The following is a 15,159-nucleotide window of genomic DNA, read 5'->3' as shown; positions in this document are numbered from 1 at the left end:
CCAACAGGCAAAACAAAAGAAAGCAAAAGGCCTTCTTTATCTCAGAGAACCTCTCACTTTCTTCTGAATTGACAGGCTAAGGCTGCCCAGATCTGGAAAATGATGCTTTAAGATGTCAAGATTGAGACCTGCCGCTGGCCGCCTGGCCTATCAGGCCTGGGAGGGGTCACCCAAGCTGTGTTCACAGTTAGCAGCAGGACGCAGATGTAATTTCTCAAAAGAGCCTTCCATGGCTATTCATCCAACAAATACTTTCTGAATTCCTCCCGTATGCCAGGCAGCAGCGAGAAATATTTTCCTCAACATTTTCTAGCAGAGGAACACATTATGAGAGGTAGATGCATTCTTTTTTTTTTTTTTTTTTGAGAGGTAGGTGCATTCAAAGAAGAGACAGTATCAAAGGGAGTGATCTGTATTTGTTGATAAAGGAAGGGTCACTTCTGATTACTCCAACATGTCTTTTTCCAAACACGCATTTTCCCAAAGGTAATAAAATAGTTACAGCTAAGAACAAAAAAAAAAAAAAAAAAGCATTCCATTCTTTATCAGATACTGAGGTCTAGAGAAACACCATTCTCCTCCTTAAAAAAAGTAGACTGGCTATGGCAGAATTCAGAAGAATCATCTGATTTATTCTCCTGCTGGAGTAGGGTTCTTGCTATCTGATTTACTCTGTGGCTGTTTTTTTTTTTTTTTTAACAAAAATTCCAATGAATGAATGCATCTGATTTAGAGCAAGTCACTACAAAGGGCGACACCGGGAATGTCCTAACCGTGCAAGAGAGACAAAGCCAGGGTCCGACAGCTCAAGGCTTGTTAAAAAATCCTGGTGCTTTGGGGCACCTGGGTGGCTCAGTTGGTTTGAGAGTCCAACTTTGGCTCAGGTCATGATCTCGTGGTCAGTGGGTTCAAGCCCAGAGTCAGGCTTTGTGCTGACAGCTAGGAGCCTGGAGCCTGCTTTGGATTCTGTGTCTCCCTCTCTCTCTGCCCCTCCCCCACTTGTGCTCTGTCTTACTCTGTCTCTCAAAAATAAATAAGTGTAAAAAAAAAAAAATTAAAAAAAAAAAAAAAGGGGCGCCTGGGTGGCGCAGTCGGTTAAGCGTCCGACATCAGCCAGGTCACGATCTCGCGGTCCGTGAGTTCGAGCCCCGCGTCGGGCTCTGGGCTGATGGCTCGGAGCCTGGAGCCTGTTTCCGATTCTGTGTCTCCCTCTCTCTCTGCCCCTCCCCCGTTCATGCTCTGTCTCTCTCTGTCCCAAAAATAAATAAAAAACGTTGAAAAAAAATTTCAAAAATAAATAAGTGTTAAAAAAATTAAAAAAAATTCTGGTGCTTAAACCTTAGGAAGGTTAGTTATCAAGGCCAGATAAAAGTGAAGCAGAGGAAAAGCGCTCTGCGCTTTGGATAATAAGTCCCCTTCTGCAACAGAGAAGTGGGAGATACGGCCACTCCTGCTCTGGGCTGAGGAAGTCACACTGTGGGCTGGGCTGCAGCTAGGGCTCCCAGGTGACAGAGACGGCCCCCATCACAGCTGCTCCAGTGGGCAGGGCTGATCGCTGGGCCGGTCAGCTCTGCTAAGTATCCTGGGTAAGAATTTCCAACACGAGGGGCCATGGGTCTGGCTCCCCACCATGGGGCAATCTGCAGCAAGAGGAGAAACCATAACTGACAGCAAAATACCTCCAAACGGTCATGAGTTAAGTGACTCCTTTCCAGCTCAACAATCCGCATGAGAAAACGCAGACACGTCTATGCACGGTCTATGCCCACCGACTTGCACGGGACTGCGTGTGTGAACACCTCCCCCTGCGGAACCTGGCAGCAGAGTCAGGTCGGCACCAACGTTCCTGAAAAGCCACGCGGTGCCTGCGCTGAGCCTCACCTGGGCCTCTTGTCTGTGGTGGCGACACACATGTGCTGGGAGGGCACCGCCGTCCACTTCTTCGCCTCCGTGACGAGGGCTTCCGCATCCACCAAGCCAAATCCATAGAGATGGCTAACTGGAAAGACAGAGCCTTCAGACCCCGCCTCATCCTGCCCCCCAGGAACGGAGCGAGGCTCCGCGCTCACACTCCACTTGGCTCCCACGAAGGGCACCTGATCCACAACTGCCACGGGATGGACCACTTGTGTCACTCCGTGGCTGCAAGGGTGCGGGCCATCACCTGGAAGTCCCGGGCCGCAGGACCAGCCCTTCTGAGGACTGCTCCAAGATCCCAGCCACTTTACCCTCTCCCTGGTCTGTACTCCTTCAGGTCAGGGGTGCGGGCCAGCCAATGTGGCCCACTCCGGTGCTGAGTAGGAAAAGAAGTGTTTCCTACTCGGACCTATTACTTTCTTCCTGGGAGACGAGTTTGGGTTTCTGTATAGTGAAGGGACTCATCGGCATCTGGGCTCCCTGAGTCATGAACCAGACAAGAGAAACAAAGCCTTAAACCCGTTGGTTCACGCGACCATGATGTGCAACAAACAAGAAAGCAGGGCCACGCTCATCTTTTTTGCTATCTTCTTGGCCTGCTAACCTCCCACAGCATTTGGGGAGAGGGGCACGGTGTGCGCGCTTGTGAGTTGGCCTGAGCCAGTGTTTAATTTGGCCGTGGCAGGAGAGTTTCAAAGTTTAATTTAAGAGGCAAGGTCAAGAACTAGATACAATCTATTTTCCTATTTAATTAGGCCAACATTGAAATGTAGGTCAGCTCTTGTTACAGCACACGACTACCACCAGCATTCCTGCAAAACAAAGATGCATTAGGCCTGCCTGATCAATGGCTTTCTTATTAAAAGGAATGTCCCTTGGAACTCACAATAACACCACTTGCCCTATATTTTACACATACTAGTAGTATCAGGCTTGGTGTCAAAATAGTTGGGCCTCAGCTTCAGGAAAGGAGAAGAAGTCCTCCCTAACATACCATGGCTGAATGGAAATCTTTTTCAAGCATCTCTGGTAAGAAGCCATACAAACAAAGCCAATGGCACAGTCCTATAATTATCTGCTTAAGAGGCTCCATGTATCTGGGTTACAAGCCCTGACTGCAGGTTGATTTCATGGAACCTATGTCTGTCCCAGGCTGGATCGGGGGAAGAAGACTTGCTGTTCTAGGAGTTACTTTTATAACACAGACAGAAGTTTTATAGTTAGAAAGTAACTTACATAGCTATCTCAGGGTCCTCATTGTACACATAAGGAAACTGAGGGCCAGTTTCAAAATCGTATTGCTACTCAGGACTAAGAATGCAAGCTGCCCTTAGGTGGCACACAAATAAATATTATTTATTTATCTTAATAGTCATGGATTTGTTTGGATGTGCATTAGGAAGAAATAAAAGTACACACCAAACCTGTGTTTAACTAGATGTAATAAAGTTTCCTTTTATTTATTTATTTATTTATTTAATTAATTAATTTTTAAAAATATTTTTATTTATTTTTGAGACAGAGCATGAGCAGGGGAGGGGCAGAGAGAGAGGGAGACACAGAATCTGAGGCAGGCTCCAGGTTCCGAGCTGTCAGCACAGAGCCTGATGCGGGGCTTGAACTCACAGACCGTGAGATCATGACCTGAGCTGAAGTCGGACGCTTAACCGACTGAGCCACCCAGGCGCCCCTAAAGTTTCCTTTTAAAAAATATATTTTTTTGAAAGAGAGAGTGAGAGAGAAAGAGCACAAGCAGGGGAGGGGCAGAAGGAGAGAAAGAATCTTAAGTGGGCTCTACATCCAGCTTGGAGCTTGACCGGGGCTCGAGCTCACATGAGATCGTGACCTGAGTCAAAATCAAGAGTCGGAGGCTTAACTGACTGAACCACCCAGGCGCCCCTAAAATATATTTCTTTATGTAAAAAAAAAAATGCAAGTCAATTTAAAGAGAACTATTATACCAATACTGGTACGGGTGGTCCCTGGATGTGGGAAAAGTCATGATGTTTAGGGAACCCTGAATTCTACCGATCTTGGTTTTTTTTCCTTAATGTCAGTGTGAGGTCCCAGAATACCATCCTTAAATCTCTAGCTACATACGTCTCACTCTTGTGACACACAATCAAGGTCATTTGGGGATTCTTTTTGAGAAGCTCCTGTCAACCCTTTAATAGAGATTCCAGCAGGTGACCCAGTGGGCCCCCCAGGACTGGCTGACTGGTCCCCGCCCAGCCCAACAGGAGCCACCACCGCACCTTTATGACCAGCACCGTTGACTTTCCAATCATTTGCTTTCAGGTGCGCCGGCCTGGATGTCTTCACCAGCAGGTGCTGGACGTCCCTCCAGGTTAACTGGCTGCTGCAATGACACAATGACAGACCGCTGAAGTCCACACAGGTCAAAACAATGGCTTCACAGGACCATCCACTGTGGCACGACGGGAGCCAGCCCCGAGTGGGGACTTAAGGAATTCCCGAAGACTCCATTCCTCAGCAAGGGCTTATTTTATAACCTCTTTGTAAAGAATGGTTTCCAGGGATTAAACCCTAAGATAAAATAGTGCAACGGGTGACCTAAAATCCCTAGCGTTAAAAACCCAGCCCTGCTACCAAGGTGTGCCTGAGTGCTCAAGGCCTAGAGAGGAAATTGTGGCAGCGGAGAGAGGGACCTCCTTATTTTACAAGTACGAGGGGGCCTATTCTTCATCATAACAAGTAAATGGCTGTGGTGCATGACAGCATGCTTAAGCCATCATCTTCCCAGACCCTGTCGTTGTTTAGATCCACCTGCTACCAATTATAATTTGAGAGTTTAGTAATTCCCAATCTATAATATATTTGTTTTGGTGCAAAGTGGAAACATCTCATTGAAAGAACACATGCCCACTAATAAAAATGCACAGATCAGAATTTTTTGAGTCTAAGATACATGGTCCCACCTTTTTAACGCCTCCGTAACCAGGATCCATCTTACAATGATAGATGATACTCTCTCATAACCCCCTCTGTCCACAGCATTAAGACCAGGTCGCAGACAGACGCTGTCTTAAATACAGTCTGTACCCCCTCCTCTTGACCAGTGCCTGCCCTAGCCCACAGTGGTTACAATGGTCTTCCCAATCACCCACTCTTTGTGCGTGCTTAAAAATATACATAACATAAAATTTACCCTCTTAACCATTTTTCTCTGTACAGTGCATGTCCTTGGTACCTTCCCATTGCTGTACATACATCACAAACTATCCATCTCCAGAGCTTTCTCATCTTCCCCAATTGGAATTCTGTCCCCATGAGACACTAACTCCCCGTTTCCTCTTCCCCCCAGTCCTCTGGCAACCACCATTCTACTTTCTGTCTCTATGTACGTGACGACTCTGGGAACCTTATACAAATGGGATCCTACAGTACTTGTCGTTTTGTGACTGGCTGATTTCACTCAGAATAATGTCCTCCAGGCTCATCCATGTTGTGGCAGGTGTCAGAATTTCCTTCCTTCTTAAGGATGAATAATACTCCATTGTTTGCATAGACCACATTTTGTTTATCCATACGTCTATTGAGTAGGCACTTGACTTGCTTCCTCCTTTTGGCTATTGTGAGTCACACTGCTATGAACATGGGTGTACAAAGAGCTCTTCAAGTCTCTGCTTTCAGTTCTTTGGGTAGATACTCACCCGCAGAATTATAGGATCACATGGTAAATCTTTTAAGTTTTTGAGGAACCACCACACTGGTTTCTACAGTGGCTGAACCATTCTATTTTTCCACCTCTTTGTCTGTTGTCCACTGGGACCTCACTGTGGTTTGAGTCTTGGGGCACAAGTAGATTCCTCCGTTGGGGCTCACTCTCCAGGCACTAGCCCCAGGCTTCTGGGATTTCTCCAGCATGTTCTTGCCACTGTGCCAATGACCTCACTGGCCTCCTGGCCATGTTCCCCCAGCCATGTCCATTAGTCCAGTTTCTAGGTCTTCGCTCGGCTCTCTGCCCCATATCCACTCCCCTTCCTGAGGCCCCGTGGCCAACCTCATAGTTCAAGGGGGTTTCTGAGGCTCCATGTGGCCCAAGGCTTCATACAGGCACAGGCTTTAGAGTTCAGCCAGGGGTGGGGCCACAACCTTTGTTACCTGTGTGGCCTGACATGTTACTACTCATGTCGGCATCCTATCAAGGATGGCTAAAGCCAGTCCACCCAGGAGTTCAGCATAGCCAGGAAGCATGAACTTCAGAGTTCAGGGCAGCACAGAATGGGTGCAGAAAAGGACATTATTGGAAACGATCATGGGGTGCCTGGGTGGCTCAATCGGTTAAGCTTCTGACTCTTGATTTTGGCTCTCATGGTTTGAGAGTTCAAGCCCCAAATCAGGCTCTGCACTGCCTGTGTGGAGTCTGGTTGGGATTCTCTCTCTCTCTCTCTCTCTCTCTCTCTCTTTCTTCCCCTCTGTTGCTCTCATGCTGTCTCTCTCTCTCTCTCAAAATAAATAAATAAACTTAAAAAAAAAAAAAGGAAACCATCTCATTATAAGGACTTCCATTTTATTTCGGACTCTGATACCAAAATCACAAATATAGTCATCTGAAAAATACAGCTAAGAAATGGCATTGAAAATGTTTTTCAACAAAGAAGGGATTGATGGAAAGTCCCAAGACTGCCACAAACCAGGATGACCTATGCACAATTCTTACACATGCGGGTCTTTCTTCATTTTTGTTACATGCTGTCCACAGGCCCTCCCTGACCCCCTGAGGCCTTTTCCACCTGGGACGATCTGGCTTTGCCCTGACGCCTTCTACCTACAAGTGAACAGTGTTTGAAGGCAATGCCAGGCAGGTGAGCAGCAGGCCTGCTCCCTGGACACGTGAGCTGGCCTCGTCTCCAATCTCCTCACCTCAGGCTTGCAGGGTCCCTTGTTACAACCCGTCCCTGCCTTGACCGGTCCTGCAGGCTTAAATGCTCAAAGCTGACACTGTTTTCTTTTCAGTTCAATAAAATTCTTTTTAAAAAATTTTTAAAAATATTTATTTATTTTTGAGAGAGAGAGGGAGTGTGAGTGGGGGAGGGACAGAGAGAGAGGGAGACACAGAATCCGAACCAGGCTCCAGGCTCTGAGCTGTCAGCAGAGCCTGACGTGGGGCTCGAACTCACAAAATGAGATCGAGATCATGACCCAAGCTGAAGTCAGACACTTAACTCACTGAGCCACCCAGGCACCCTTAAGCTGATGCTGTTTTCAAGTTTGCTTGACTCGACACCTGTACTCTTCTGAGGAGCATCTAAAATACTGAGGAAGATGAGAGTTTTCATGTGTCCACAGGCCAAGTTTAATGGGACAAGCTGGCATGAAATGAAGCTTGCTTTCTATTTAGTTTTGACTAGCAAAATTCCTTGCATGTTTCCAATAAAGAATGGAAGGAAATATAAAACAATGAATTGCTAAGTATGTGAATGCCACTTGCCACACAAGTAAGTAATTATTTAGAGTTGTTTGCTTTTTTTTTTTTTTTTTTTAAAGAGCCTCAGGACACAGAAGCCAGTGCTTTGGCCTGCAAATCGAAAATATTTAGTTATTCCTCTGTTAAACTGGTAGCATTTGAGTTGTATGCCCTTTTGCTTCGTAGGAATCAACATGCAAACATACACAATTGTGAGGATTGAAGCAACCCAAATGTGATTTTTTGAATAATTTAAAATCTCATCTACAACTGGCAATTTCAAATGGCTGGCATGTTCCGAGCCAGTTTTGATGCCCTAACTGAATCTGTTTTTGACACCATAATTGCATGTTCTTTCTGACCCATCCAGACACTAACAACCTAGAGTTTTTATTTGGCTTATGACAGATGAAATGTCACCACTGCATTATCAATTTATCAGCTAAAGTTTATAAAGACCAGCCTGTGGCCGCCTGAAGGGGGATTCTGGTATGTGATGCAGCATGGGAGGTAGACTTGGGGTTCTGGCTCACCCAGCTCTCTGTGGCCCTACAAAGAGCAGGAGGCGGTGAGCTCTAACCAGGAAATGAAGGAGGGGCACCTGGGTGGCTCCGTCCGTTAAGCATCTGACTCTTGATTTCGGCTCAGGTCATGATCTCAAGTTTCATGAGACTGAGTTCTGCATCAGGCTCTGTGCTGATAGCATGGGGCCTGCTTGGGATTCTCTCTCTCCTGCTCTCTCTGTACCCCACTCAAAAAAAATAAAAATAAAAAAACTTAAAAATATATACAAAAAAAATTTAAAAAGGAAAGAAGGGAAGGGATCTGTTCACGTCCCTTAAGGATGGCCTTGAAATGGAAGGAAATCCTGACCCATGCTACAACATGGATACACTCTGAGGACGTTGTGCCATGTGTGCCAGTCACAAAAAGTCAAATCCTGTATGATTCCACTTACGTGAGCTGCTTAGCAGTCAAACTCATAGAGACGAAAAGTAGAATGGCGATTGCCAGAGCTTGGGGGAGGGGTTACAGGCAGTACTACGGGCTGAATCGTGTCCTCCCAAACTCATATATTGAAGCCCTCCCTCCAATACTCAGAATGTGACTGTATTTGGAGACACAGGGTCTTTAAAGAGGTAATTAAGGTAAAACGGGATCATTAGGGTGGGCCCTAATCCAATACGACTGGGGTCTTTATACGATTGGGGTCCCTAATCCAGTACGACTGGGACCTAGATACACACATAGATGGAGGGAAGACCGCCTGAGTACACGGGGGAGAAGGCGGAGTCTCCCACTTTCTCTGCCCCTCCCCCACTTGCAACGTTTCTGACTCTCTCAAAATAAACTTTAAAAAATGGTTAAAATGGTAAATTTTATGAGTGTATTACTGTGTTAAAAATTTACAGAAAACAGGGGCGCCTGGGTGGCTCAGTCGGTTGGGCGACCGACTTCGGCTCAGGTCATGATCTCACGGTCCGTGAGTTCGAGCCCCGCATCAGGCTCTGTGCTGACAGCTCAGAGCCTGGAGCCTGTTTCAGATTCTGTGTCTCCCTCTCTCTCTGACCCTCCCCCGTTCATGCTCTGTCCCTCTCTGTCTCAAAAATAAATAAATGTAAAAAAAAAAATTTTTTTTTAAATTTACAGAAAACAAAGGAAAAGAGGAGAAGACAAGTGGGAACTTACTTTGCTTCTAAAGCCAAGGCGATGATGCCCGCCACCATGGGGGCTGAAACCGAGGTCCCAGTGTGGCCGTCGGTACAGCGCTGGCGCAGATCCGTGGTGACCTGGGTGATAAGAGGCTAAGTCAGCTCCCAGATGTCAGAAGCTACTCAAGAGGCACTATGCATTCATATCTCTGCAGCCAAGCTTTTTTTTTTTTTTTAATGTTTGTTTATTTTGAGAGAGGCAGGAGGGGCAGAGAGAGAGAGGGAGAGAGAGAATCCCAAGCAGGCTCCATGCTACCAGCACAGAGCCCGACATGGGGCTCAAACTCGGAACCGTGAAATGGTGACCTGAGCCGAAACCAAGAGTCAGATGCTTAACTGACTGAGCCACCCAGGCGCCCCTCTGCAGTCAAGCTTTGTGTCAGATACTCCCTGCTAATCTGCTTTGCTCGCAAAAGTAAAACACCGTCCCACTGCAGGGATGAGCTAATCACAGCCTGAGAACCAGGAGACAAGGGAGATGGAATACAAATAGCTGGAAGCAAGACAAACAGCTGGAAGCCGCATAACCTCCTTGCTGCAGGTGTGCGTGCTGAGACACAAAGGTAAGACAAAATGAAACAAAGAGGGCCTTCCATGGCAGAGTCCCCATGGCGAGACCACCTGTGCTAGCCCACAGGAATGACCCCCAAGTCACCCCTGACCTCAGAGCAGCTGGAAACATGCGGGGGGTGCCCAGGTGGCCCAGACAGCATCTCTGCCTTTAGTCAGAAGATCAGAGGTCAGTCACAGAAGGTCACAGATCACTCTCCACCAGGACGTCCTCCTTAGATCATTGACTGTGTCCCAAAGCACCCAGTTCCATCTGTAGCAGCGGACGAACCCGGTGAGTTCTCCACCTTCACAGCGCCTGCTGTACAGGACCACAAAGCTGGCCCTTCTCCTTGGGGAGGCAAAGCTGACTCAGCAAACTGCGGGGGCCTCGCATGCCTTCCTCTGAGGCACTGACTCCCAGCTGGGTGGGGAAATTGATTCTGGGCCCCAGTAGCACACAGCCTGATTTGCCCCTTGCCTTTGAGCTGAAATGAGGAAGCAGCACCAGGGAATCACCCGATTTGGGTTGGGCTGTGCCACACCTGCTGCACTAGATGGGATTCTGGCCCTCAAGCTACTCCCCACGGGGCTCTGCAGATGGGACTAAGGTTGCTGATCAGCAGACCTTAAATCATTGAGAATATCCTGGATTAGCCAGTGGGCCCAATGTAATCACAAGGGCCCCCAGAAGTGGAAGGAGGCAGAAAAATGTGTCAGAGAGATGAGGCAGAAGAGAGGCCCAAGCCATCATTGCTGGCTTTGAACACAGAAATGGAGAAACATAAGCCAAGGAATGTGGGCGGCCAGGAGATGCTGAGAACAGCCCTTAGCAGACAGCCCACCAGGAAACAGGAGCTCAGTCCTATAACCACAAGAAAGTAAATGCCGCCAAGAACCTGAACGAGCACAGAATGGACTCCCCACTAGAGCCTCGGGAAGGGAACACGGCCAGGCAGGCACGTGGATTTCAGCCTCAGGGGACTCAGAACAGAGACTCCGTGGAGGCTGCCGCACTTCTGACCTCCCGAACTATGAGATAATAAATCTGTGCTGTTTAAGCTAAGTTTGGGATAGTTGGTTACGACAGCAATAGAAAACTGATAGGGTCACCAACTGCAAGCCTCTAGTAGCCGATCTGCATAGCCCTGAAGCATGAATTGCCCTAGTGCTAACAATCCAGATCCTCTCCCAAACAGAGTATCTTCCTTCTTCACGTTCCGGCTGGGCTGCAATCACCCAGACAGGATCTAGCCTGTCTCTCTCACACACAGGAAAGATTGGACAGGAACACTGGCAGAGACCAGCCTGCTCCTCCCTCCCTGTTCAGCAGGACTGAGGCAACCTAATGTTAGGAAGGGCAGCTGAGGGTAGGGAAGTAGGGACAAGGATGCAACCTCCCTGACCCCAGGATCTTCATCTGCAAATGGGAACAATGCCACATCCTTTATAAGGTTTCTGGTGAAAGTCACAGCTGGCACCTGAAACATACTTACAATGGTGGCCCATGAGGGAAACTGAGGGCATCTGGGCAGGAGGCCAAGCTCCCAAGGGCAGGTGAGGCCCATGAGAAAGGGCTACTGGGGAGCGAGCAGTGGGTCCTCCATACAGGGAGGAGATGGCTCAACCAAGTCAGGCAGGTCCCCCTTTCTGAGACCAAATGTCGTGCATGGTCTGCTCATGTTCAGCGAATGAAAGAGCCAAGGAATAATTGAGTAAGAGATGCTCACGTTAGGTGTCACTCCATTTATAAAGAGTCACATGTCAGCACCAGGCAATCCCACCCTCCAGGCAAATGCTGCCTGGCATTCACTAGAGGGCATGGATGGGACAGAGCCTTGATTTCCAGTTGACAGCAAGCTGCCAAAAGTCCAGAGCTTGGAGGTTCTCTAAGGGGACTCAGAGCAAACGCTTGGCTCTAGTTGAGCTGAAAACAATAATAACAACAAACAAAAAATGCCGTCCATACTCTCAGAGAAGAATTCCAGTCCAGAGCAAGAACTGACTCACTCTCTCTTTTACCATCCTCTTAACTACACCCTTCTGACCCATGTTATGGCTCAGAGAAGGGACTTAAGAAAGAAAAAAGAATCAAGGCGTTTTGTAGCTAAGGTGTGTGCACACGCAGTATGATTAATTAAGCAAATAAAGCTGCAAGCCCTGCTCCCAGGGTTGAGAGACAGGGTCGTCCCGTAGGAAGCCTCTGGTACAAAGCGTTCAATGACCCAGTCTCCACCCCACACGCCTCCAGCCAGCAGGCCTGTTTAACAAGACTCCGGCAAGTTCGTGTTCAAATGAAGCTGGATTCCTAAACGAACAGGACACCGTGCAGAATCTCGGCCGCCTGTCCCAGGGGCACGTGCTCCAGTAGAAAAGGAAAATAAATTAATACCTTCGTTAACTAGCCCGGGCCGCTGCCAGGCTGGTGGCAGAACAGCCGTGGCTGACCTTTCAACTGGTACAGAGCAAAGTGGGGAACAGGGAGCCTGTATGCTCCCGCAGAAAAACCTAAAAATAAATTTGCAAATAATTTCTCGAGATGCGATGAAGCAGCAGGAGAAATAAAAAAGATGCTAGTGAGCTTGCTTTCAAATTAAACCGTGTCTGGCCAGCTCCACGGTCTCATTTTTTAAACGTCTAAAAAGCAACTTAATGACTGTGCATTTGAATTCTGCATTAATTTCAGTTCAAAATCCTCCCCCTCTTTACTTTTCTTAAAGCAGGAAAGCCTGTAGGGAAAAAAGAAACACGGATTCCACCCATATGCTAAACGGAAACACTTTTTAAAAGAGAAATCACACTGATGTCCATTGAAGTGAAAGTAACAGACAGAAAAACCAGTGCTCAATTTGAAGGGTCTGGGGCAAGTCCTTTTGTTAGGGAGAGGATGGCCTGGAAGAACACTTAGATCTCTAAAATGTTTCAGTATAAAACCAAGACTTTCCCTTCCTCTCTTTGGCACATTGAAACTGAACCGGTCAGCTGGATCCCAAGCGATGTGACCACAGAAATTTAGAGAGCTAAAAGGAGGCACAGTGCTGAGAATGCACCCCATTCTTAAATGCTATTTTTAGATCTCTGAAGCCAGAGAGGGTTTTAATCGGTATTTTGTGCAAAAATTAGAAAGGCAGGGCCTGGGGAAGGTTGCCAAGGGACTGGGGTTTCCCTCGAGGTACAACCAGTTCGCTGATGGGGGAGGTTGGTACCCTGGGAGCCAGTACAAACTGGCCTCAGGGAAAAGAAACTTGTCCCCAAAGGGCTGGAGGAGCAGATCCTAAGCTCTCCACCTGGCCAAGAGGACTCACAATTTTCCGCTCGTAGAACGCCCCGCTGCTGTAGGTGGTGGCCAGGGTGGACGCACACTCTTCCAGGTACCACGGCTTGTAGCCGTTCTCGGTGGTGCTGCTCACGGAGATGGTGTAGATGCTGTTGGTGTAGCCATCACAGGAACAGTGGTCCCCCTCTCTCCCGCCATTCCCAGATGCCCAGACGAAAATGGAGCCCAGGCCCTGCCGACCCTAGACAGGAAGGACAACAAGGTGTCAGTCAGCCCCGGCAGCTACAACTTCGAAGAGTGGGTCTCATACCAGCCCGGAGTCCTTCCCTCGGAATGTCCCTTCCAAGGGTCTAAGAAGGATGCATTCAGGGGTGCCTGAGTGGCTCAGTCGGTTGAGCATCCAACTTCGGCTCAGGTCATGATCTCACGGTTCACGAGTTTGAGCCCCACGTCGGGCTCTGTGCTGACAGCTCAGAACCTGGAGCCTGCTTCAGATTCTGTGTCTCCTTCTTCTGTCTCTGCCCCTCACCAACTTGTGCTCTGTCTCTCTCTTTTTCTCTTAACAGTAAATAAACATTAAAAAAAAAAAGGATGCATTCAGATTGTATGATGCTACCAAGGACATGGTTCTGTGGGCCCCTGTTTTATTTTAAAGGATTCTTTTATTTTTTTAATGTTTATTTATTTTTGAGAGAGAGAGAACATGAGTAGGGGAGGAGCAGAGAGAGAGAGGGAGACACAGAATCTGAAGCAGGCTCCAGTCTCTGAGCCATTCAGCGCAGAGCCCGATGTGGGGCTTGAACCCACAAAGCTTGAGATCATGACCTGAGCCAAAATAGGATGCTTAACTGACTGAGCCACCCAGGCACCCCTCCTGTTTTATTTTAATAGAGCACTTCTGCCTGTGGTGACAGGCTTAATGCTGCAGAATCACAGATTGCACTGAGGAGATGGCCCAGAAAGACCTCTCTGTTCTTCATGGGAAAATCAAGGGCCTTCAAACAAGCTGTTCTATTCCAGAGCCATGCCTGTAATTTCCATCGTAATGTCCCATCATCACAAAGAGCAGTATTACTGAGATGAAAAATTGATGGCTGAATTTATAACATTAATTTTTCTGGACTGAAAGAGCTGGTCCTGTGAGGCAGAGGGTGAATTTTCTTAAAAACCCAGTGGAAAAGGCACATGTCTTAGAGAGCAAGCTAATTTTTAAAAATTGTTTAATGTTTATTTATTTTTGAGAGACAGAGCATGAGTAGGGGAGAGACAGAGAAAGGAGGAGACACAGAATCCGAAGCAGGCTCCAGGCTCTGAGCTGTCAGCACAGAGCCTGATGTGGGGCTCGAACCCATGAACCATGAGATCATGACCTGTGCTGAAGTTAGATACTTCATGGTGCTCCAGAGCAAGCTAATTTTTGAGAAGAGGGGGTGGGACTGTGAATTCTGGGTGAGGACTGAACAGGTAAAAAGGGTCATGGTCCAGAATGCCCTGGCTGCTCATGGCCATCTTATGAGGGCTTCCCAGTGTCCCCGCCATGGGTCCGCATTAAAGCAGTCAGATGGTCAATGCCAGCCAAGGCCAGCGCTTCACCTGTACCTAGGTTTTTATTTTTAGGAACGCATACAGGAGAGCAAGTGTTTGAGAGGCAGTGGTGGTCAGGGTAGCTTCCTGCAGCTCTGTTCCATCCCACATCCACAGAAGCAATGATTTCTGATCCAACCAAGTCACAAACACCAGCTAAAGATGAACTAATCCAAGACAGAGCTCACCATTCTGCCCAAGTGGCTGGACCCATTGGTGGTGCACAGCCAGCCCCAGAGAGCAGTGCCAACACCCATGTGGGTGAAACTGGACCCACAGGGCTGGTAACTTTGATGTCCTTGCCGAGGACCCTTCTTTCCAAATAAGTGGGAGGAAATTGATACTTATGCCCAACAACTGGCCAATTCAAAGAAAACCTGCAACAGAATTCTGCGATCCCCACAGAGTCCAACTGAAGCCTTGCTGCTGACTCAGGGGGCATTATGCTCACTCTGAGTTCAAGTCCATCCCAGGCTGAGTAGATCCAACTACTCTGAAAGCCCCATGACGTTCCACTTTGTAGACCAAATGGACTATAGTTCTTTGCCCTTTTGTGCCTATTTGTCATGACTCTGACATTTCCTCCAGTTTCCAACCTGAGGCTCTCAACACAGTCCACAGAGGTCTCTCACGCCTACGCAATCCCGCTGCTCAAAGCTGCCTCACTCACTCCACTTTCCACATGTCCC

At 47.9% G+C, this 15,159-nt stretch overlaps 1 protein-coding gene across 3 annotated transcripts in view; it reads right to left on the bottom strand.

The window, feature by feature from the left end:
• The window catches only part of PCSK6 (proprotein convertase subtilisin/kexin type 6), a 190,622-nt gene that overhangs the window by 71,249 nt on the left and 104,214 nt on the right, over window positions 1-15,159 (bottom strand). For 2 of the 3 annotated variants that reach the window (XM_047086733.1, XM_047086734.1), the window contains exons 8-11: window positions 12,915-13,127; window positions 9,038-9,138; window positions 4,173-4,276; window positions 1,882-1,999 (exon numbers count right to left, since the gene is read on the bottom strand). In XM_047086733.1, the coding sequence (XP_046942689.1) occupies window positions 1,882-1,999; window positions 4,173-4,276; window positions 9,038-9,138; window positions 12,915-13,127 (536 nt within the window). The remainder of the gene's footprint in view (window positions 1-1,881; window positions 2,000-4,172; window positions 4,277-9,037; window positions 9,139-12,914; window positions 13,128-15,159) is intronic. The other variant, XM_047086735.1, reaches the window with a different exon arrangement.

Source organism: Lynx rufus, unplaced genomic scaffold (genome assembly GCF_022079265.1).
Source record: "Lynx rufus isolate CCGP_SWC_20201006 ecotype Redwood Valley unplaced genomic scaffold, mLynRuf1.p SCAF_21, whole genome shotgun sequence".
In the NCBI taxonomy this organism is placed as follows: Eukaryota; Metazoa; Chordata; class Mammalia; order Carnivora; family Felidae; genus Lynx; species Lynx rufus.
The sequence above is the reverse complement of the archived record's forward strand: the minus strand, read 5'-3'. Positions and strand labels throughout refer to the sequence as shown.